Consider the following 23187-nt stretch of genomic DNA (forward strand, 5'->3'; position numbering starts at 1 on the left):
CTGGTGAACAATAAAGTGGGTGAAAACATCCTACAGAATTACATTGGAAGAACAATGAGGGTCCAAATGAGCCATTTGAAGCAACTTTTCACTTGGGCAATTAGGCAGTTACATAGCAACCACCCCAACATCCTAGCAACTGCATAGAAATACACTAAAATAACAAGTAAACCATTAAACAGACTGTATGTCTATCCCTCACAGCCTCGATTTCATTCGTGTGAAATAAAATTTGGAGTCAAATCTAACAAAGGTCCACTGCATCCAAATGCATGCGTTTTATCACAGAGGAGAAATGCAAATGGTCTTTTACAGACATCACCCCGATAAATAATACATTCTTAATGCATTATTATAGATAAACCAAACATTCTTACAGACCGTATGATTAGATAAGATCAGTTTCGCAATCCTCCGCAAATCTAGCGATTATTTTCTTAAACTGAAGTAGCAAAAAAAACGTTTGACAGAGTTGGTAAGTTTGATTAATTTACATGAATCCGTTCAAATTGTCTGGTTTAATCAATAAATTAAAAACTGATTCAACTGGTTTTTGACCAAACTGGTTAATGCATCAAACATTTTGAATCTACTGACTAAAATGGCTCTTTGTTTAAAATGAAAATAATCACATGTATTTCAGAGCATATACATATCGAGATACTACTGGATATCAACAAAAGCCAGAAATATTAAGGTAAGGTATAGTTGTAGCTACATTATATTGCCCATTTTTAAGGGCAATGATCATAATGCACCTATTAAACATGGGCTGAGGGATATGAGTGTTCTCATTAGCCTACATTAGCACGTTTAAGTAAAAATGTCACCTAACGCTGTACTATGATGATCACAGGCTGGTTAATGTATGAGAGCAGAAACTATAAACAAAAGCAAAGGTCAAACTGACAGCAGGGCCTTCAGTTCAAACAAAACCACACTGAACTTGTGACTATCAGCTTATGATGGAAATGATGTCAAGGACAAGTGGGTGATTTCAACAAACCTGTTGATGCTGCAAGAGCATCTATGCTATCGATTAGCCTACTAACCACAACACAAAACACCATTCTCTATTGTCCACTGTTCACCACTATTCAAACTTTAGTCACAAGTTTAAAGGAATAGTTCACCCACAAATGAAACTTCCATCATCATTTACGCACCCTCATCTTGATCCAAACCTGTATGTCTTTCTTTCCTCAGTGGAACACAAAAGAAGTATATAGAACTCTTTTTGTCCATTCAAAGTCAAAACAACATTGGATCCCATTGACTTTCATTGTATGGACAAAAAAACACAGATACATTCTTCCAAATATCTTCTTTTGTGTTCATACATGTTTGGAGCGACATGAGGGTGAGAAAATTATGAATTTTTATTTTTGGGTGAACTGTCACTTTAAATACCCTGCATGTTGACCTGAACCAAGGTCATTGGACTCACAGACTAGAATTCACAAAAAGAGGCAATCCAACTGTTAAATTCTCATTTCAAAACAAACATGTTGCTCAAACATAGAAAATTGTCAACTTTTAGGAGTAAATTAGCATGGCCTTAAATGCAGCAAAACTGTTTATAATATCATGAGGTCTTTATTATGTAGACTTTTATTTTCTGTTAATCATGTCTTTCTGGGGTCAAAAGAAAAGGTTAAACAAGATACATCCTTAACTGAATGTACTAAATTATGTCGAGCTATCTAGGATTGATTATCTCAACTTAAACCTGATTATGTGCGGTCACCGTTGAGGGGTGGCGGGATCCACTAGAGGTCGAAAGATAGTAGATTTTGCCGATACCATAATTAAGGTGTGGAAAAGACTGATAACATGTATATATAATTTTACCTAATGAGGTTTTTTGTTGAGGCATAAAAAAAAAATGAGAATTAAAAAATAAACTAGTCGGAATATAACTGATAGTTACAAAAAGCAACTACCAGCACAGATTAATAGGTAAAATCGATACATCGGTCTACCTCTAGTATCCACAATCCCTTCATCAATGAAGAGAACTGGACATTCACAGCCACCTGATCTTATTGAATCTCTATTAAAAGGTACAACAATATATCGGTTTTACTGATTAATTGGTGCCTTTCGGTTATCAGCAAAAATACATGCAGGTAGTTTTTTTTTATTAATATTCCTCTGTGTTAGACTGTTCTTGCTCAAAAACCCTCCAAATTGGCTGAACTAAAGCAGTTCTGCAAAGAAGAGTGGGCCAAATATCCACCACAGCATTGTGAAAGTCTGATCTCCAGTTATCAGAAGCGTTTGGTTGCAGTTGTTGCTGCTAAAGGTGGCACAACCAGCTATTAAATTTAAGGGGGCAGTTCATTTTTCATATGGGTGATATAAGTGTTGGATAAGTATTTTGCTTCAATAAAATACTTTTTATTTTTTTTATTTATTTTTTTTTAGGGCTGTTGGACGCGTTAATTCAGAGTGATTAATTTGACAAAAATTAACGCAATTAATCGCACCATAATAAGGAAGATTCCTGAGCAATGCAAGCTTGTAGTACCACCTGTTTAATCCGTAAGCGAAATTTCAGCTATGTGAGCAACACAAAGTTTATACAGTGAAGAAAACACTTCAGTAGGAAGAACAACACAAACATATGTTACATTCTTGCGTTCAAAACACTTGAAGGAGCGCAAATGCGAACTAAGGGATCTCAATCTGTGTTTAAAGATTGAGTATTAAACTATATTTAACTTGACACAGTGACCTAAACATTTTATGTTTATGATGCAACGCACCCGAGATGCTACACAAGCATGTCTGATGAAGGTGTAAATTGACGGGCTCTTAAACAAGCCCTCATAATAAATCTCAAACTGATTGACAAATTCACTTGTGTAATGGATTGCTGTGAACTGTGTGCCAATGATTGACTTATGATCAATAATATGGTAGTAAACAATACATTGTATTCTAAAGCCGCTTTTTGTATTGTCTTATCAATGATGAACTCTTCTGCCACAAGAATGTAATGCATTTTAATGATCTGAATATTTTGTATTATATATATATATATATATATAGAATCATACAGTTATCTTTAAATATTTAAAAACAAATTGTAATATTTAATATTTAATTACAAAATATAATTTGTTTTTAAATATTTAAAGATAACTGTATAATTATACATTGATATAAATATGTATAATCTTTATATATTAAATTATTGTTATACGAGGGGCTTTCTCAGCAAATATTTGTATATGCGATTAATTAAATCGTGACACCATTTAATTAATTTGATTAAACATTTTAATCGATTGACAGCCCTAATATATATATATATATGAAAACTGTATTTTGTGTTTACTCAAGATTGCCTTAGTTTTATGTTATATCACGTTTGAAGATGTAAAAAATTTTGTATGAAAAATACATAAAAATAAAAGAAATCAGGAAGAGGCAAATACTTTTTCACAGCACTGTATATAGGCTATAAAAAGTTTAATTTGGCAAATACTTCAATATAGAGTATTGTAATGGAGCCAAGTCTCCAAAATAAGTCATTTCAAAATAAGAGTCCCGGGGATTTTATTTACTTTGAGCTCTTGCAACCGGTGTCTGTGCCCATCATAGCTCAATTTAAAAACTATCCACCGATTAATCGGTTATCAGCCTTTTCCACCACCATAGTTATCGGTGGACCACTTATCTCAATAACTCTAATGCGTTCTTATTATTTCATGACGAGCTACCAGATGTAGAACACAGTGTACCGGGAGAATAAACCAGCCAGTCACATGCACTGTGCAAGCTATGCTCTCTAATGTACAGGGGTTCTATATGGTCGAGTTTACTGATGTGCATTTGCATTAGAAATTCAGTGAACAAATACTGTGGAAGTGCATGCTTCAGTGTGCATGAAAAGCTGTTTACCTTATTGCAGTACAGCATCCAAATCTCATACAGTCTCTCGGTCGATGCCATTCTGCACTGCAAGCGATGAGCATGTAGGCAGAAATATTCCTGATAATAAAATAGTTAATATTCCCGATCCTTCATGGTGTCAACATCCTGCCCAAAAGAGTTTGCCACATTCATCCGTGGGTTACAAACCCAAGCAATGGGTTAATAGTAGTCCGTGTTAATCCAGGGTGGCAGATCGTGTCATTCCCTCTATGCACGGTGAAACTCCATCCATCCCAGATGATTTGGACTCATGTGCTTCCTTTAGTCTTCCACCACCAGCTTTTTGAGATTCCTTTAAATCCAAGCCCTGTTGACGGATACAGTTAGCATAAAAATAGCCCTGTTTTTTATGCTGCATGAATGCAATAACATGTCACGGTTAATGCATGACTTTGGGGAATAAACAGCGACTCGTGACATCATCCCAAACTCACAAAGCCAACACTGTCAAATTCCTGACATCAATATCAAGTTACATAAACTATATATTAAATCTATCACTTGACAATATCAGAACACATCTATGCATTTTCCCCCATATATGTCCAAACATTTACGTGTTGAACTAGATGATATAAAGCTGTGGGTGTTATTGAAAACTACTTAACACATTACCTAGTAGATTAGGTGAAAAGAAATTGGAAACGTTTTTAAAACTTCAACACTTGAATACAACAATGAATATAAGTGGGGAAAGCATATTTAAGACTAAATGCAAAAATGTTGTTTGACACATTAGTTTATTTGCCTAAAGCTCACCTGGTTTAACAAAAGCTGTCCGTCGAAACTCTGTCCCGTTCCGACCTGAAGCTGCTGTTCTGGTTAATGATCCAGGAATGTTGCATGAACTGGAAGCACCACTGACATTTAAACCACGTCAAAAGCGAGCTTTTGACTCATTTCGTAACCAGATCAACCTGACAGCCCGCATACATACGACGAATATCATCGGACTGGATTGCAATCGCTCGTTACAAAATTACGGCTCGGGATATCCTCACTCCGTGTGTGCGTGCGTGTGTGTGTGCTCGGTGTTTTATTTTTCCCTTCCTTGATGTTTTTTTACGACAGGCCGCACTTCTTTACGTTGCCTATGTGGAGCTCGTGTCAGTGGGCGTGACCGAAACTAGTTAAATAACCAATCCAACTGTGGTGAAATCTTGACGTAATTAATATTAATTACATCGTTAATGTTGATACGACACACTTGGAGCTCCCCCAAGTACATACATTGAATATTATAATTTCATATTTATAATTTAATATTTTAATATTTAACTTTTTTTTTACTCCTAAGTAAAGTCAATATATAATTTGTTTTTCAATTGTTCATACAGTTTTTACAAAATAAAATATATTTTATTACAAGACGATCCATTTCAGTTTAAAATATATAAGTATAAATATAATTATTTTGGGGAAACTATTTTTAAATCATAAATCTAAATGCCATAATAGTCTATATTTAAAAAAGATTCGGTGGCTATTGTAAGCGCTTAAAGTGTTAAAAAAGAACAAAATGCTAATTAAAGAATTTTTAGGGGTCATACAATTCAAATTTGTTAAAAGTTCTCACTGAGTCCCTAGAATTCTAGAGTTAAGTAATTCTGCAATTCTGTAAAAAAATAAATGAAAATGTTGGTTTCTTTACCGAGTATAATATAAATATAGCAAATTAAAGGTTAATATCATTCAATGTGCATACAAAATGAAGTAAAAAATATATATATATATATATATATATATATATATATATATATATATATATATATATATATATATATATATCATTTACTTTTTGGGACGTTGCCATCGTTTTTCAACTGTATTCGTGTATAATTAATATTCATGTCTAGCGCCCACTTACTAATGTCTGCCGTCAGCCAATCAGTTAGGCTCACTGGATTAAAAAAAAAAAAAAAAAAAAGGCTCACTGGATAAACAACACTTTGTGTAATTAATATTCATAAGATAGGACATCAGTGGGATTCATACATTTCATTAGTGCGGAACGAATTAAATTATACAATTTCTACAGTATTTCTTCGCTGAAGAATAAAGTATAAACAAAAAAGATGCTCATTAAATATTCTGAAAAAACGTTTTACTTGTACCCTTATGGTAGTAGCCAAGTTACGACTTGTAGCTCTCTCAATTCCTTCAGTGTTGCAATTCCATGCCATTCCAACATAAAATTTATTTATTTATTTTGCACTCCATATTAAAAAAAAAAAAAAAAGCAAGATGCTCAAGATATACAAAACATTGAAAGCACAATTTGGACACTATAAGACTGCCTCATGCTGGTCGAAGACCGCAGGTATTAATATCCTTTAACACTTTAAATCAAATGACATCTCAGAAACAATCATTATTCTAAATAGAAAATTATAGATTCAACAACTGAATAGCCTAATTGGCCCATTAATGACCATTATATAATAAGTGTTGGCTATAGCTATAGCTATAATAAGTAGGATAAACACAAACTGCCAGCACTCACTGGTTGGTAAACATTAAGGAACTCTGCACATTTAAGTTTAAAGTTTCAGTCTTGAAATTGTACAGAAAAATGGCCCAGTGCATTATATGGTGTTTTAAAAGAATCACAGGACACCAAAGTGTTAAGAAATGAAGTAGGAATATATTTATCATTGATCTAAATGTTTCATACAGCTAACATATAAAACGTAAAAGGACTTAGGTATTTTAATAATAATAATATTGGTCACAGTTAAAGCTGCTCAGTCCTTCAGTTTAATCTGGACTCATTCAAATCCCATTCCAGACCATTACGTTGAGGCAGTGTTGACGAGTATGGTTTTCTTCACAGGATTAAAACATGTACAGTTTCTAAAAAGAGAGCAAGAGGACTTTAAGAATGCCAGTTGAATACAGAGTAAACACATTCACATAAACACCCTTTTAAAATTCACTAGCAAAGATTGGAAGAGTGGCATATTGAAAGAAATGCTCCGTGTTCAATGCAAAAGCATCTCGGATACACTGTTGATTACCACAGAAAATAAATTCAAATCATCCCTAAGCTTGTAAAAATGAAAATCATGTGTCCAGTCAGTCACACACTTACAATGGAAGTCAATGAGGCAAGTGTAGTAGCTGAAATGGGCAGCTTGTACTTTTGTTAAAGCGCTTCCATAAAATAATGAGGGTTATTATGTCTAAATTGTCCTTTAAGTGATGGGACAAATTTTCTAAGCAGATGAACTTGTGTTCATGCGGAAAACCCCATTTAAAAAACTTTTTAGCTGATTCACTCATAAACAGTGGTTCCACATATTTGAAATGTTACCATGTTATATCAATTTAAAAAAATCAAGTAGAGGTAACCTAACTGAATCAAGTAAACCCAACACAATTTAATCTCAAACTAGAAATCCTCTACCCAGTTTCAGTTTACCTACCAAAGAAAAAATACTAATGTAGTCCCAACGCAAATGGATTAAGTAAAGCTCACAAGACTAGTTGAATCAGCTCAGTGAATTTACGTGGGAGGATTGAGTAAAACTGGCGATAGTGAAAGTTAAGTATGAATTGTGCATAACATTAAACACAATGTGTTTGCTTTTAAATATTGAGGAACAGTTAAAAATGATTTTCTGTGGTAATAAACGGCGTCACGGGAGCGATCAACAGAGCTTGTACTGAACTAGAACCATTGATTTAATAACTGTCGCTGATACACATTAAAACGTGAACTCCAAATCCCCGGCATTCTTGGCTCAGTTTGATGACCTCACTCGTTGGCGTGATCAAATCCAGTGATTTGCTGCTATCTCTTTGATGCGATTGGCTGCTGTGGACGTTTGGTGCATTCAATTCATGCCAGAATTACTGGAGTTTCTGACTTGTAAAAAAAACTTTCACATCTTTGTCTAACTTATAATTACATGTTGGAAACTCCTAAAACAGGAAACACGTTGTTTAAAAATAAACAAAAATGGCAGCGACCTCAACAGTGAAAGTTAATTATAATTTTTTATATTTGATATGTCATTTTTTTAAAGCCAGTGCACAATCTTTTTTCTTAAACATTTTGCAAGACCATATAAAGTTGAATTAAAGAAATAATGCAGTGATTACACGCTCCGGATTCAACACAATTTCAAACGACAGCATGTGGCATAATGTTGATTTCCACAAAACAAATTTATCTCGTACGATTATTTAAACAAAAGTAACAATTACTGGGGGCCTGGGTAACACAGAGAGCATTGATGCTGAGTTCCACCCCTGAAGTCACGAGTTTGAATCCAGGGTGTGCTGAGTGACTCCCGCCAGGTCTCCCAAGCAACCATATTGGCCCGGTTGCTAGGGATGGTAGAGTCACATGGGGTAACCTCCTCGTGGTCGCGTATAGTGATTATCGCTCTCAATGGGGCACGTGGTAGGGTGTGTGTGGATCGCGGAGAGTAGCATGAGCAACAAGCCACGTGATAAGATGCACGGATTGACTTGTCTTCCACCACCCGGATTGAGGCGAGTAACCGCACCACCACGAGGATCTATTAAGCAGTTGGGATTAGGCATGCCACATTGGGGAGAAAAGGCAATAAAATAAAAAAGGAACTATTACTGTGAGGCACTTACAATGGAAGTAAATGCGGCCAATACATCAACATTCAAATGTATACACACAAGACATAAACAACAAACGTTTTAACATGATTTTAATACTGCAAAAACAACAAAAACATGTTGCACAGAGATTTTAAATCACACTAAAATCATGTTAACATGCATAATGTTTATGTCTTGTAGCAATACTTTCGAAAGCATTTGTATTTGAGCATTGATGCACTGGCCCAATTCACTTCCATTGTAAGTGTCTCACAGTAACAGCGATTGGTTCTTTTATTTAAATAAATGACGCACAAGTATGAAGTAAAAATAAAATAATACTACGCAAAAATATAATAAGCACAAGTAAAAATATTTTTGGAAAATCAACATTACGACACAAATGCTGTCGATGAAGCTTAACTTGTATTGAACCTAAATTTCTTTGTAAATATTTCCTTTTTTTTTTTTGGCATTAGGAGTGTTTCCATTGAAACATATGCATCGATGCATTGATCATATGAGAGTACAAGGATGTGAACAGGAAGCATTTCCAAGTTGTAATTACAGTAATTCCGACAGGACGTGAACGCACCAGTTGAACATTAAAGAGGAAGCTCCGATCATAACATGGACAAATTCACCATGATCGAAAGATCTCCAACAATACATTAATACAAGAAAAGGCAATCCCAGAGTATAACCAATTAAAAGGTTTTTAGCGATTGGTAGAATCTCATACAGCAAACAGAGAGTAAATACAGCACAGTAAATAGGTTTGAGATAACTGTTGGATTGTCTTGTATTAAACAGAGTTATCCAAATGTAGAAGGATATGAAGGTAACTGTTTTTTGATTTAAAAAAAGAAGGGTAAAGAGAATGACATAAGTAAAATGAAAATATGATATGGAGGGATAGAAACAGAAAGACAGTGGGGTTTAAGAGAAGTCCCACATCCCATCCTCTGGCTCAGTATGGGTGGGAGATGGCGTGTTACAGGTCTGCGTTGGTGTTTCGGATGGAGGCGTGTCAGGAGGGCAGGACATTGGCACAGCCGGATACATTAAATTAAGGAATGAGTCCCTTGTATGTTTCTTCACCTGCATGACACACAGACACACACACACAAACAATTAAAACATATGACATTAGCATTCAACCAGTATGGGTGGGTTGTTAAATGGTTGTTGCATGAACAATAATACCATGAAGAATGGCAAATTAAGTAACATTTTTGTGGAAAATATAAAACTATTGATTAAGGTTTACCTGCAAATTAGCACCAAACATCAAAGCAGCCTCAAGAATGGACACAGAGTAGCCATATAACACTTTTCCTGTATTGTACTACAGATCGGCAAATTTGTTCAAATGGGAAAGCCAGATAGAAATAGCGCACTCACGTGCATGGTTGCCAGATTTCACAAAATAAGTATAACATTAGGCAGAATATTTCCAATTTCCGCAAGTATAAATCTCAATCTGGGGGTGTCTGTCAACTCTGAACATGTTAAACGCTTGTGGAGACATGTTAGGTCTCAATGCAAGTTAACTGACATATCGAATGAAAAAAAAAACACTTTTATGATAAAATGAGCCGCGGGCAACATTAAACCATGTGGAGGGCCTGATCCGGCCCGCGGGCCGTATGTTGCCCATGTCTGCTCTAGGGGGTAGTGAGTGAAACTTGTTTAAAAACAATAATTTGCAATTCTGTTTAGTACAGTTAGTGGCTCAGAAATACTAATAATCTATATCTTTATATATATATTCAATGCTATATTCATATTTATACCGATAAAATTAAATGTAAATTTCTTTCACACAATATTTACCAATAATGTATTCAAAAATATTTTTGAACTGACACAAAGAACTTCGGTCAACGAGTGCATTTACAGGCATGATCTTACACTGATTATGCTTGATAAAAGGTATAAATATTGGGGAAATGTTATTAATGTATAAAGCAAAAACAGATTTTCTACCTGCATGCAATCTTTTAAGGCCCATTCACCTCCATAGAAAGTGTCTTACTGTTATTGCGTTTTTTAAACAAAGGGCGAGGGTACAATATTTTTTTGTGGTAATCAGCATTATGGATTGGCAAAATATCTGCAGATTAGTCGACCTGACTGATATTTATTCTCATATCATGTCATGACAACACTTAAAGTCCCCGTGAACCGGAAGTTGCAAACGACTTTTCTCCAGTGTTGTGACGTATTTTCGAGAGAAACGGAATACTAAATGAGGCAAAATAGTGGGTGTGGCTTTTTTTCCAACTAGCACCTGATTGGATCTAAAAAAGTAGGGGTTTCATTCAGAAATGGAGGCAGATCTTAACGCAAGTTTACAATCGGTTGTTGAGGATTACTCGCTGCCTGAAACACCACCAGCAGTCCCCTTCCTGCAGCAGGAGGAGGAAGATGAAGAAGAACAGGAACACACGGAGGATCATTTCGTCACGGGGGGAATCAGACCTTACATGTTTGAGCCGTTACGCGGAGGGTTCGAATGGTAAAAAGTGTTCCGTGAGCGTCACAACCAAAAATGCACCTCCTCGCCATCTCTCCTTTCACACGCTGTCAATGCTCGCAAACACACAGGCAGCCTGTCTACTGTCAGTTGGAGGGGCGTGGTTACGGATGTTAAGGAGACACCTAAACCGTCAAACCTACGTCATCAGGCAAGGTCCTCCAATGCAGAGGGGCGGGGAATTTTCAGATTTTGATTAAAGATTACGAAGCCAAAAATGTATTTTTGTGTGGATTGACTTGCATGGATGAATTGTTCACCACAACACGATCAATTTAGGCAAACAAAGTAAGTATGGTCAATTTTTAATTCATGGGGACTTTAAAGCACACTGTCTCAGCGCATGAACTGCGGAAAGTGATGAAATATGGAATCTACCTGTCTGAAGAAGGGGTGGGTGAGGAGAGCTGTCGCAGAAGGCCTTAAAATACACAATACACACACACAGAATAGAGTCATGATCAAATTCAAAGAAAAGTTTCTCAGGTTTGGGAAGGGTCTCTTGGTCTCTACCTGCGCTCAGGCTCCTGCTGCAGGCACAGTTGGACCAGGTTGTGCAGTGTAGCTGAGTGGTTTTTGGGGGCGGGGCTCTGGGGTCTCTCTGCGGTGGCGGTACGAGTCAGACTTCCGGTCGCCACACTCTCGCCGATTCCCGAGTCCACGCCAGAGCGAGATACTTTCAGCGCCCCCAGGTCACCGAGCGGATATGGAGAGAGGTCAAGGAGACAAGAGTGAGATCCCCTTAACTTCTGAAGGAGCATCTGCAGCAGAAAACAAAACAACAGTGATTCAGAGTTTGGTACTCTTGGTTATAGCCTTGCAAATGCATTGGATCCCAAGTATGATGAATTGTTGTACCAGGGTAGGTGGCATGTCCTGGAATGGCACTCTGCTACTGACCAGCTCACACGCCACGATTCCCAGACTGTAGATGTCTGATTTCACGCCATATCCATGAAGATCCTTCATGGACAGTGAGAGAGATAAAATATATCATGATCTGTCATGACACTCAAATAGCCAGTTTACACCTGGTGTTAACACTTCTATTGCATTCAGAATCTGCATACACCTTTTGCATAAGAGGGAACATTTTGACCCAGTGGAATTTAAGCTTATAAAACATTAATAACACAATTGTTTTCATCTAAATCTATATTGTAACTCATTAACTGTTCACACATTTGAAAATACATATATTTTGGAACCATAACAGACATATTTAAAGGTTATTGTGAAGTATGCAATTTCTTTCTAAATTCAAATATATAGAAATTATTTGACATTTAAAAATAAGGCTTATAAACTTTGCCGATCAAATCCAGCTTAAGATAAAGTAATAATCCAATCAAAAATGACATCTATCACAGAGCATCTTCAGTATGCTGACTCCATCTGCTATCTTCATAGCAACGTATTGCCTTTTTCATGAAGTGAGCCTACAATGCAAATAATTCTTAAACAAAGTATCTCACAATCCAGCGTGTTTTTGTCTCCTTCTGTCTAAATCAGACTAGGTGTTGGGAGTGTTGTGTCTGTATGTGTGTCACCTGTCGCAGTAGCTCAGGGCTCAGCCATGGCAGCAGTGACGGACTGTGCTGAGGCATGTCAAACACAGCTCTCATCCTCTTCCCATCCTTCATCAAACTATACACACTCTGAAGACCAGACAAACACACACGACCCTCTGCTGACAACAACACATGACTCGCCTTTACACCCCTGCAGCACATGACAAACGACAAGAGACACGGACAAAATGAGAGAAGCGAGGACAAGACATAAAGAATAGACAAGAGACAAGATGAGACAAGATATGATGAGAATAGGAGAGAAGAGAAGTCAAGAGAAGACGAGAGACAGCATGAGACGAGAAGAGGGTAGAAAACAAGAGCCGAAATGAAATGAGACAACACGAGACGAGAAGAGGTTTCTTTGCAGTGGTGTATCAGTGTAATGGAGTTGTCAGGTGTTCACCTGTGCACGTAACCCATGTGATGCAGGTACTCAAGGGCTCTCAGCACTCCGTACAACAGATATGCGATCAAAGACTCACTCATGCCATCAGGAAAATACAACCTCAGAAGAGAGTCTGCAGAACCTGTAAAGAGACATATACAGAGAGATAAATATAATGACAGAGAAATGAGGAGAGAGAGAGAATATAAGAAGAGAGAGATGACACTAAACACTAACCGTAACTCATGAGAGGAGAGAGCACCCACAGCTGACAGCAGGAACTGAACACAAGTCTGGAAGTCAGCAGGTTTGGGTGACGAAACAGCCTGGACAACAAAACCTCATTCTGGAAAAAAATAACACACAACACAACAGCTATACGAAAAGTTCATGTCTGAATGAGAGAAACCTACAAGCCTAGAAAGTATGTGTATGTGTATGTATGGCTGTTTGTACCATTAGCTGCAGCAGCTCATCTTCTGTACACTCGTCCAGGTTAGTGTTTTTCACTGCTACCAGACGACCAGAGGGTGTGTGGCGCACCATGCTCACTTGACTGAGGTTATTGAAACTCTGCCCTACACACACATTTACACACATGAACATGTGTTAACACTTCTCAGATAAAGTGACATTTTACCGCATGAACATGAGACTTTTAGAATCAATTTTTTGGGGGGAAAGCTAGGCGATGTTCCCTACCCAGTTGTGAGAGCAGCTGATAGTGCGCGGGGTCAGTGGAGAGATTTGTGATGTCATCTTCATCCGTCAACACAGAACAAGGAGAGACATCACTGCTCTGTCACACACACATGAAGGCACACAAACATACATCCGCATATGAACAAGCTTTTGAAGAGCCACATGTGCGCTTATTCTTTATCATAGTGTATTTTTGGACTCAAGACTTTGACATTATCGTCTTATGTGAATAAATAAAGTCATATTTGTAATTTCAACATTATTTGTACTAAATAATTTTGTTTTGTTGGGCAAGAAAAACTAGCTTCATTCCATGTGACCCATTACTCATACATTTTCAGGATTTTAACCGCCAGTTTATTTACATAATGCCACTGTTGTTTTTTCACACACACACACACACATTTCTCAATGCACACATACAAAACACACTCTGATATCCATACCAACACACCCAAACAATTTTAGCTGCATCATTCATTCAACTGGCCTGCAGTGCTCTATAATACAGCAAACAGAAAATAGGGAAAAAGTATGTATTTGCTCCATAGGCTAATCATGAGAAAAATAGTGCCATCCGGTGGAAAATATAACAAATTTACATTTTGATGCCAGGGCTCCTAAAATGAAAGCATAATATCATAGAATTCATGATTTTATGCTTTAATGGCACTGCGATCAAATATTGCCATTTTAATGGGTTTCAAAGGTCCTGAGTGTGACTATTTTGTGTACACAGTGTATTATAGGAACTGAGGTTGAAATGTCAAAATTCCACAAAAAAATACACACCTTTGGCTAAATGCCATTGGCATCAACACAGCCAAAATGATCGAAAAAAACAAAAATGAAAAAGACAAAAATGTCCCGAAGGTCTCACAAGGGTTAATACTTCTGGAGTTTATTTAATGCAATGAGGCGTCCTGAAGTCAAATTATTTTAGTAATAAACCTACCTATATTTGTGCCAAAATAAAATAATGATGCTGACACCTTTCTAAGTTTAGCTTTTTGACCTGTAGTTTCGCTACAGAATCATAGGCGAAAATTGTCAATTTGACACCCCTCTTCAAAATAATGGATTTCTCAGTAAATATTGATCCATGGCATTTAATATTTTGGAATATTTAAACATAAATCGTAATTTATGTTTAACTACCTATTGTTAGTTAACATGGCACATTGTAGCATTTGAAAAAAGTGAACATGCACTATTGTCTCTACATGTCTCAAATATCTATAAATATCAACAGGTAGACTGCAAACGTGTCCTATAACCAAAGACGGTTAACAATGGAACAAGCAAACTTTCTATCAAACAGATGGAATAGAGAAACTTCTTTGTGATGACCAACACAATGGACCTACTCTTGACAAGTTCTGTCAATCTGTGACATGTCCCAACAAGTAAGACAGGAACTGATTTCTCTGAAGAAAAATATCCTAAAGGGGCTTTCACACTGACAATGATTTGAAGCGACAAAGCAACCAGAAGTCATTCATTTCAGTGACACTTGGTGACCTGAGGTGACCTGGGTGACAGCAACCATAGGCAATTCAATAAAGTTGAGATAAAGTTGACAAAAGTTTACTAAGGCAAATGAGTGAAACAATGTGCTAACTACTAATAGGCGAGCAGATAGTGCAGCTCAAGTAATCTACTGCCTGATTCAGTTGGATACTGCAGTCAAATAGGAACGATTACTGGCATCCAGGCAATTCAAATTGCCTTTCAAATTCCAGTTCAATTCATGGACTTGAATTGAGGTAGTGAACAGGATGCAGAATTATAATTCAAATTTGAATTTAAGTAGAATTACAACTGAATGGAATTCAAAGAAATCCATATAACAGTATAAATGCAGTTTTTGATAGAGGTCAACCGATAGAGGATTTTGCAGATACCGATAACTGGTGGTGGTAAAAGGCCGATAACCAATTAATCCACCGATAGTTTTTAAAATCGGTTAAATATCGGCATATATTTTTGCAGATAACCAACATTTCCAAAAAGCAATTATCAAATCTGTAAAACCGATATATATCGTTTTTTTATCGGTAATATGTTTTGATAATACATTTTTCCCCAGTATGAATATGTTTTCCATTTTTTTCCTATAAACATGTTATCATACACAACATGTGGGGTATTTCTAGACTCATAAGATGATATTAATAATCAATAACTGAAATCACATGGAAATTTCCATTGAATTTACATAATACAGTCACCTAAAGGATTATTAGGAACACCTGTTCAATTTGTCATTAATGCAATTATCTAATCAACCAATCACATGGCAGTTGCTTCAATGCATTTAGGGGTGTGGTCCTGGTCAAGACAATCTCCTGAACTCCAAACTGAATGTCAGAATGGGAAAGAAAGGTGATTTAAGCCATTTTGAGCATGGCATGGTTGTTGGTGCCAGACGGGCCGGTCTGAGTATTTCACAATCTGCTCAGTTACTGGGATTTTCACGCACAACCATTTCTAGGGTTTACAAAGAATGGTGTGAAAAGGGAAAAACATCCAGTATGCGGCAGTCCTGTGGGCGAAAATGCCTTGTTGATGCTAGAGGTCAGAGGAGAATGGGCCGACTGATTCAAGCTGATAGAAGAGCAACTTTGACTGAAATAACCACTCGTTACAACCGAGGTATGCAGCAAAGCATTTGTGAAGCCACAACACGCACAACCTTGAGGCAGATGGGCTACAACAGGAAAAAAATAGGAAAAAGAGGCTACAATTTGCAAGAGCTCACCAAAATTGGACAGTTGAAGACTGGAAAAATGTTGCCTGGTCTGATGAGTCTCTATATCTGTTGAGACATTCAGATGGTAGAGTCAGACTTTGGCGTAAACAGAATGAGAACATGGATCCATCATGCCTTGTTACCACTGTGCAGGCTGGTGGTGGTGGTGTAATGGTGTGGGGATGTTTTCTTGGCACACTTTAGGCCCCTTAGTGCCAATTGGGCATCGTTTAAATGCCACGGCCTACCTGAGCATTGTTTCTGACCATGTCCATCCCTTTATGGCCACCATGTACCCATCCTCTGATGGCTACTTCCAGCAGGATAATGCACCATATCACAAAGCTCGAATCATTTCAAATTGGTTTCTTGAACATGACAATGAGTTCACTGTACTAAAATGGCCCCCACAGTCACCAGATCTCAACCCAGTAGAGCATCTTTGGGATGTGGTGGACCGGGAGCTTCGTGCCCTGGATGTGCAACCCACAAATCTCCATCAACTGCAAGATGCTATCCTATCAATATGGGCCAACATTTCTAAAGAATGCTTTCAGCACCTTGTTGAATCAATGCCACGTAGATTTAAGGCAGTTCTGAAGGCGAAAGGGGGTCAAACACAGTATTAGTATGGTGTTCCTAATAATCCTTTAGGTGAGTGTATATTGTAAAAGTAAAAGTTAATAAAAATTATGTAATATTTTTAAACATAATAAATGTATTAAATAGTATTAATTATAATGAAATTAAATATAATTCATTCAATTAACTGTTAAATTAAATTTCATTTTATGTAGACTGATTACTATAATTTATCCAAAATATTGCGCTCCACAAACAAGGACAATTTGTAGTTATGTTTCAATATTTTACAAACATATATTCTACATATCAGGAAATAAATAGCCATAATTAGTCACAATAATAAAGTCACTCATTTATTATTTTTCTCATGTCTGACTAAAAAATTCCTTTGTTATGTAACTGTAAGTATCTGTTATGTAAGCAGAATTTCTCTGAATCTTCCTGTCATTCCAATTCTAATTCAAATTCAACATCCTGTGGTGTGTGGCCAATTCAACTCAAATTCCACCTCCTATATTAAAAGGAAGACTAATTCCTACTTTCTGATATTTGCCCAACCCAGCCAACAACTCACGATACAGTAACTGAACTGTCAGTTTAAACACCGGACAAATGTCAACACCTGATGTTTCCAAATAACTGAAGCCATATAGTCTGTTATGAGACTATACTGACCGAGAACTGTTGGCTGATGTCTTCATACTGCTCCTCTATCCTGATTGACTGGACTTGTGAGTGGGTGGAGATACAGGTGCAGTCCTGAGAAGGGAAAGAGGGGAGGAGAGGTAAGACATGCCCCCATGAAAGAAATATGAAAGAACGTGCATGATTTAGGCAAGGACAAAGGACAAAATAAGGACAAAGCAGGACACTGCAAATGGAAGACAGACCGATGGATGGAAAGGGGGCATTTCTAAAAGGTGCTGCAACAAAAAACTGACTGTTTATTTCAAAGAGTGGGTTGAAAATGGTCATGGAAAACTAAATTTAGACTGCTTTAGGTGCAGAAAAACTTGCATTATAAGTTGACCTCAAGGGGGAACTAAGTAAATTAAAAAAAACTCTGATATGCCCCTTTACATTGTATTGAGCTCAGAACATTCCAATAATAAGGAATCGAGTGAGACATAAACACAAGCCTCTCAGATTCCTTCAGAGCAGGACAGGATGAGTGAAAAGGGGGATTTAGTGACTTCGGAGGATATTAATGAGGGCGTTTATAATTAAATGTGTGCATATCTAGCGACTAGAGAAGAATCAGGCCATGAGTATTGCTCAATGAACACTTCAAGCATCCCTAAAACACATGCTACTTCTATACTGAACGCTAAATGCGCTCCAGAATCTAAATTCCTAATGCAAAAACATTTCTGATAAACAGCTGATACACCTGAAATGAACACAGAAAGCTTTGCATACAGAATTCATCGAAGCAATTTGCATTTTTTTTTAAAAGCAGCAAAACTAGATGCATATAGAAAGATTAGACTCTCACCAGAAACGACATGTGGTCCTTTTGGCTGTAGTGATGCTTCACTGGAGTTCATTTATTCGATTCTACTGACAGTGAATAACAATCAGTGCATCACCAAAAAACAAACAGTGTACTACTGTATGCAAACAGTGCAGTAATACCAGTGGCTTTCTACACGGGTCAGAAATTAGGGGGGACTCGAGGCAAAAATGGCAGCGAAATTCAAAATGTGGGCACTTGTACTAAATTCTTGTGTTGTTTTATTTATTTATTTATAACATCTGATATACAGTGGCCAGAAAAATGACATGCATTTATGTATGATGTGACCTGCATTCAAGTTACAACAATGAAGAAATACAATCTGTTTTAACTGATAACACGCAAATTATTGTATTGTTCTTGTACATATTGAATACATCGTTCAAAAATTCACAGGGTATGTTGGAAAAAGTATGTGAACCCCTAGGCTAATGACATCAACAAAAGCTAATTAGAGTCAGGAGTTAGCAAACCTGAAATCCAAATAATTAAACGAGATTGGAGGTGTGGGTTAGAGCTACTTTGACTTATAAAAAGCTCTCAAACATTTTGAGTTTGCAATTTACAAGAAGTATTTGCTAACGTGGACCATGCCTCGCAAAAAAGAGATCTCAGAAGACCTACGATTAAGAATTGTTGCGTTGCATAAAGCTGGAAAGGATTACAAAGTTATCTTGAAAAGCTTAAATATTCATCTGTTCACAGTTCCACAAAATATCTATAAATGGAGACGGTTTAGTACTGTGGCTACTCTCCCTAGAAGTGGCCGTCCAGCCAAGATGACTCAAAGGGCACAACACAGAATGCTCAATGAGGTAAAGAAGAACCCTAGAGTGACAGCTATAGACTTGAAGGAATCATTGGAAATGGTTAACATCTCCGTTCATGAGTCTACTATACAGAAAACATTAAACAGGCTTGGAGTCCATGGCAGGACAATACAAAGGAAGCCGCTGCTTTTCAACAAAACATTGCTGCATGCCTGAAGTTTGCCAAAGACCACCTTGACACTCCACAACACTACAATGATTTGTGGACTGATGAAACTAAGGTTGAATTGTTTGGGAAGAATACGCAGCACTACGTATGACGTAAAAAGGGCACCGCATACCAACATGAAAGCATCATCCCAATGGTGAGGTATGGTGGAGGGAGCATCATGATTTGGGGCTGCTTTGATGCTTCGGTGTCTGGACCGCTTGCCATCATCGAAGGAAAAATGAACTCCCAAGTTTATCAAGATATCCTACAGGATAATGTCAGGATGGCTGTGCACCAGCTGAAGCTCAGTAGAAGTTGGTTGATGCAGCAGGATAAAGACATTAAGATGGCTTAGAATGGCTTCAAAGAAAGAAAATCCACCTTTTGGAGAGGCCCAGTCAGAGTCCAGAACTTAACCCAATAGAGATGCTGTGGAACGACCTCAAGAGAGCCGTTCGCACCAGACATCCTAAGAATATGGCTGAGCTGAAGCAGTTCTGTAAGTAAGAATGGTCCAAAATTCCTTCTGAAGCATCGGAAAAGCTTGGTTGAGGTTATTGCTGCCAAAGCAGGTTCAACCAGTGTGGTGATGGGGGGCGTGGTCATGTGTCTGCCCAAAGGAGAGAGAGTGGAAAGGCTCGTCATCTGGGTTGTCATTATCTCGAACACCTGTTTCTTGTTGTAGTGATGGCGGAGGGAGACATAAAAAGGTGCACGAGGCATCAGAGTGACAGAGAGAGCGAGAGAGAGAGAGAGAGAGAGAGAGAGAGAGAGAGACTGTACCTGTGTGTGCTCGATAGAAGCCTTTACTCATCTGTGTGTGACTACTGCCACTGAGTGCCTTTTTGTTTATGTTTTATGAACAACACTGAAGAGTAATAAAAATACTCACGTTGACATTTCGCTGCCTCCAGACTCCTTCATTGCCCTGACAACGAACCTTCTACAACCAGTTATTAAATTGAAGGTGTTCAATTAAATTGAACACATACTATTTTCCACAGCATTGTGAATGTTTAATGGGATGTGTTCAATAAAGACATGAAAGACTATAATTGTTTGTGTTGTTAGCTTATGCACATTGTGTTGTCTATACTTGTGACTTCAATGAAGACGAGATCACATTTTATGACCAATAAATGCAGAAAGCTAGCTAATTCCAAAGGGTTCACACACATTTTCTTGCCAGTGTAGTTCGTAATTTTCCATTATAGTCCTAGTCATACATACTATTGCATGAAATGTGAGTTGATGTTGATTTCATTTTAGGGATAAGAGATAATACGTTCTAAATCTTAAGAATTTGCATTAATAAATTTATTAAATTTAAATGAAAAAAAGAAAATGTCTCTCTTAAAAGGAATATTCCGGGTTCAATACAAGTTAAGCTCAATCAACAGCATTTGTGGCATACTGCTGAATACCACAAAAATGACTCCGACTCATCCCTCCTTTTCTTTAGAAAAAGAAATTAAATCGAGGTTACAGTGAGGCTAGAAGTGAATGAAGCCAAATTTTGGATACAGAATACAGAAATGTGAAGCTTATAAGCACTTATTAATTATTTTGTTAAAACTTGTGCATTATTTGAGCTGTAAAGTTGTTTAAATCCATAGTCGTTTTTGCAGCGTTACGTCGTCATGGCAACAAAGTTGTAAAATTGGCTATACCTTTACACAGAAAAGGTTAGTAAGCGATTTTAACACACTTAAATCATGTTAACAGTAACACATATTGTTTATATCTTGTGGCTATACTTTTGAAACAGTGAGTTTTTTTATATGTATGGATTGGCCCCATTCACTTCCATTGTAAGTGCCTCACTGTAACCCAGATCTTTGCTTTTTTTTAAAGGAAAAGAGGGACGAGTCTAAATAATTCTTTGTGGTAATCAACATTATGCCACAAATGCTGTCGATTGAGCTTAACTTGTATTGAACCCAGAATATTCCTTTAAAGGTAAAAGAAAAATGCCCCTGAAAATCAAATCCAAGGGGCAAATTTTGCCCCTTAATGTAAAATATCATTTCTGACACTGCTTCCAGTTTTTCCCACATGCTGCATTTCTCACTGCAACAAAAATTTGTCTGAAAAGCAGAATGGAGTCTATTTTTTGCTTACCTGGCTCTGCTCTGATTTCACTACATAAATTACTTCCTCTCTGTTTGCACTTTTCGTTCAGAGTCCTGCAAACCATTAAAGTAGAGATGCTTTAATGCACATATGAAATGAAATACAAACCTCATTCTGTCATTTTTTTATTCGATATAAAACAGGATTCGAGTCTTCCATAATATTACACTCATTACCTAAACAAAACTCCCATTTTAACTAAACAGATATCCAAGCTTATAGAACTGATCATTTCTAAATACTTCGATTTTTAAATAACATCTGCCGATTTCAAATGCATCTGTATTCTGGCTCTTTTCCACTCTACAAGAACCAGTCTCCGAGCCCACAAACAAAGCAATCGGAATCAGTGTCTGGCATCGCTTGAACGCGTATGGATGAGTCTGATCTCCTCTACACCCGAGACATCATCATCATTACAGCTATCTCAGTTGATAGGATGTCGCTTCTGTCCTGGCACATCAACTCTGATTATCCCTGTAGGTGACATTGGGGACTATTGCTCATATTGTGTTTCTATTTAATCATTACTTTAGACAGATCAGAATAAGGTCACCCTTGGTAGATCAGACCTCAGGAATAACATTAATATGAGAAATATTAAATATGATTAAATACTAACCTTGTTCAAGATGAGGCCTATTTCATTTGTAAATAAAACAATTGCATATTAATGCATAATGAAGAAGGCATACAGAAAAATATGCATGCCAAACTTGGTTGATATGTTTAACATTAATCATGCAATTATGAGTGTATCTGGAAACACGTGCCCTTTCTAGTCCTTGACAGAGATTTAATGTAGGTTAATAGGGTAACGAAAAAGAAGATCTGCTACAAAGAGCCACTGAGCTCTAAAAAGGCTATAATAAGCAGCTATACACTCGCATTTATTTTTAAATCCACACTGTTCCATATGTATGTATTTAACGTTGCATTTAAGCATTTGAGGACTGCTTGTAAAACAGAATTTGACATTCGCTTGCACGATTTACATTATTTGCACAAGCTAAATACCTGGATCATATATTAATATTATTCGTGCCCAACATTTATGCTTGATGTAAATCTCTAAAGAAGAAATAGCAATAACTTACCATTGTTATGCATGTGGATGGGTGTTCATCTGTCAATGGATTTCGTACTATCGGTATTGACGGTGAGCGTCAGTTCCGGACATTTACAGTCACGTTGGTCATGTCACAGTTTCTTTACATGATACAAATCAAGCAGCGCCTCTCACATTTAATAACATTTTAAGTTGACTTGCCAAAGCTTTTCTTCACAGTACCAGCTGATCACACGTCATGAATGACGTATAGGATGTATTTACATGATAAAAGTCTCTCCTGCCTAGGATGGCTTACTAGAAATGTTTACATAATAAAAGTCCGACATCCATCGTTTGAACCTGCTTCTCCCTCATTTAAGGATAGTTCAATTTGAATACGACTAAATTCTTCATTCTAGGCTGGAAAGGAGACGACAGTCTGACGA

General features: G+C 37.1%; 2 protein-coding genes across 7 annotated transcripts in view; both read right to left on the reverse strand.

The window, feature by feature from the left end:
• Window positions 1-4949, reverse strand: part of nbeal1 (neurobeachin-like 1) — a 95692-nt gene extending 90743 nt beyond the window's left edge. For all 3 annotated transcript variants that reach the window (XM_052130257.1, XM_052130256.1, XM_052130259.1), the window contains exons 1-2: window positions 4702-4949; window positions 3910-4249 (exon numbers count right to left, since the gene is read on the reverse strand). In XM_052130257.1, the coding sequence (XP_051986217.1) occupies window positions 3910-3960 (51 nt within the window). In that variant the 5' untranslated portion in view covers window positions 3961-4249; window positions 4702-4949. The remainder of the gene's footprint in view (window positions 1-3909; window positions 4250-4701) is intronic.
• A 1615-nt stretch (window positions 4950-6564) lies between these two features.
• On the reverse strand, window positions 6565-22983 carry stradb (STE20 related adaptor beta). 4 transcript variants are annotated; one of them, XM_052131123.1, is made up of 13 exons: window positions 22788-22983; window positions 21679-21743; window positions 18556-18617; window positions 17736-17819; window positions 13724-13820; window positions 13478-13599; window positions 13259-13367; window positions 13040-13163; window positions 12613-12784; window positions 11921-12025; window positions 11576-11823; window positions 11441-11483; window positions 6565-9624 (listed from the first exon to the last, which is right to left on the reverse strand). In XM_052131123.1, the coding sequence occupies exons 3-13, from the start codon at window positions 18565-18567 to the stop codon at window positions 9463-9465; spliced, it is 1278 nt and encodes a 425-aa protein (XP_051987083.1). In that variant the 5' UTR covers window positions 18568-18617; window positions 21679-21743; window positions 22788-22983; the 3' UTR covers window positions 6565-9462. The 4 variants fall into 4 exon arrangements, with proteins under 4 accessions (XP_051987083.1, XP_051987084.1, XP_051987087.1 ...); XM_052131124.1 differs by having other exon boundaries at window positions 18556-18620; XM_052131125.1 differs by lacking the exon at window positions 11441-11483 and having other exon boundaries at window positions 9514-9624.
• Window positions 22984-23187: the final 204 nt, after the last annotated feature.

This window comes from Xyrauchen texanus, chromosome 7 (genome assembly GCF_025860055.1).
Source record: "Xyrauchen texanus isolate HMW12.3.18 chromosome 7, RBS_HiC_50CHRs, whole genome shotgun sequence".
Taxonomy (NCBI): domain Eukaryota; kingdom Metazoa; phylum Chordata; class Actinopteri; order Cypriniformes; family Catostomidae; genus Xyrauchen; species Xyrauchen texanus.

Bases quoted from the DNA above. Each gene is read 5' to 3' on its own strand.
- stradb (XM_052131123.1), bottom strand. The intron at 13,600-13,723 runs GTAGGGAACATC...ATGTGTGTGTAG, and splicing joins TCAGCTGCTCTCACAACTGG to GGCAGAGTTTCAATAACCTC. The intron at 9,625-11,440 runs GTAGATTCCATA...TGTGTCATGCAG, and splicing joins CCCACCCCTTCTTCAGACAG to GTGAAGAAACATACAAGGGA.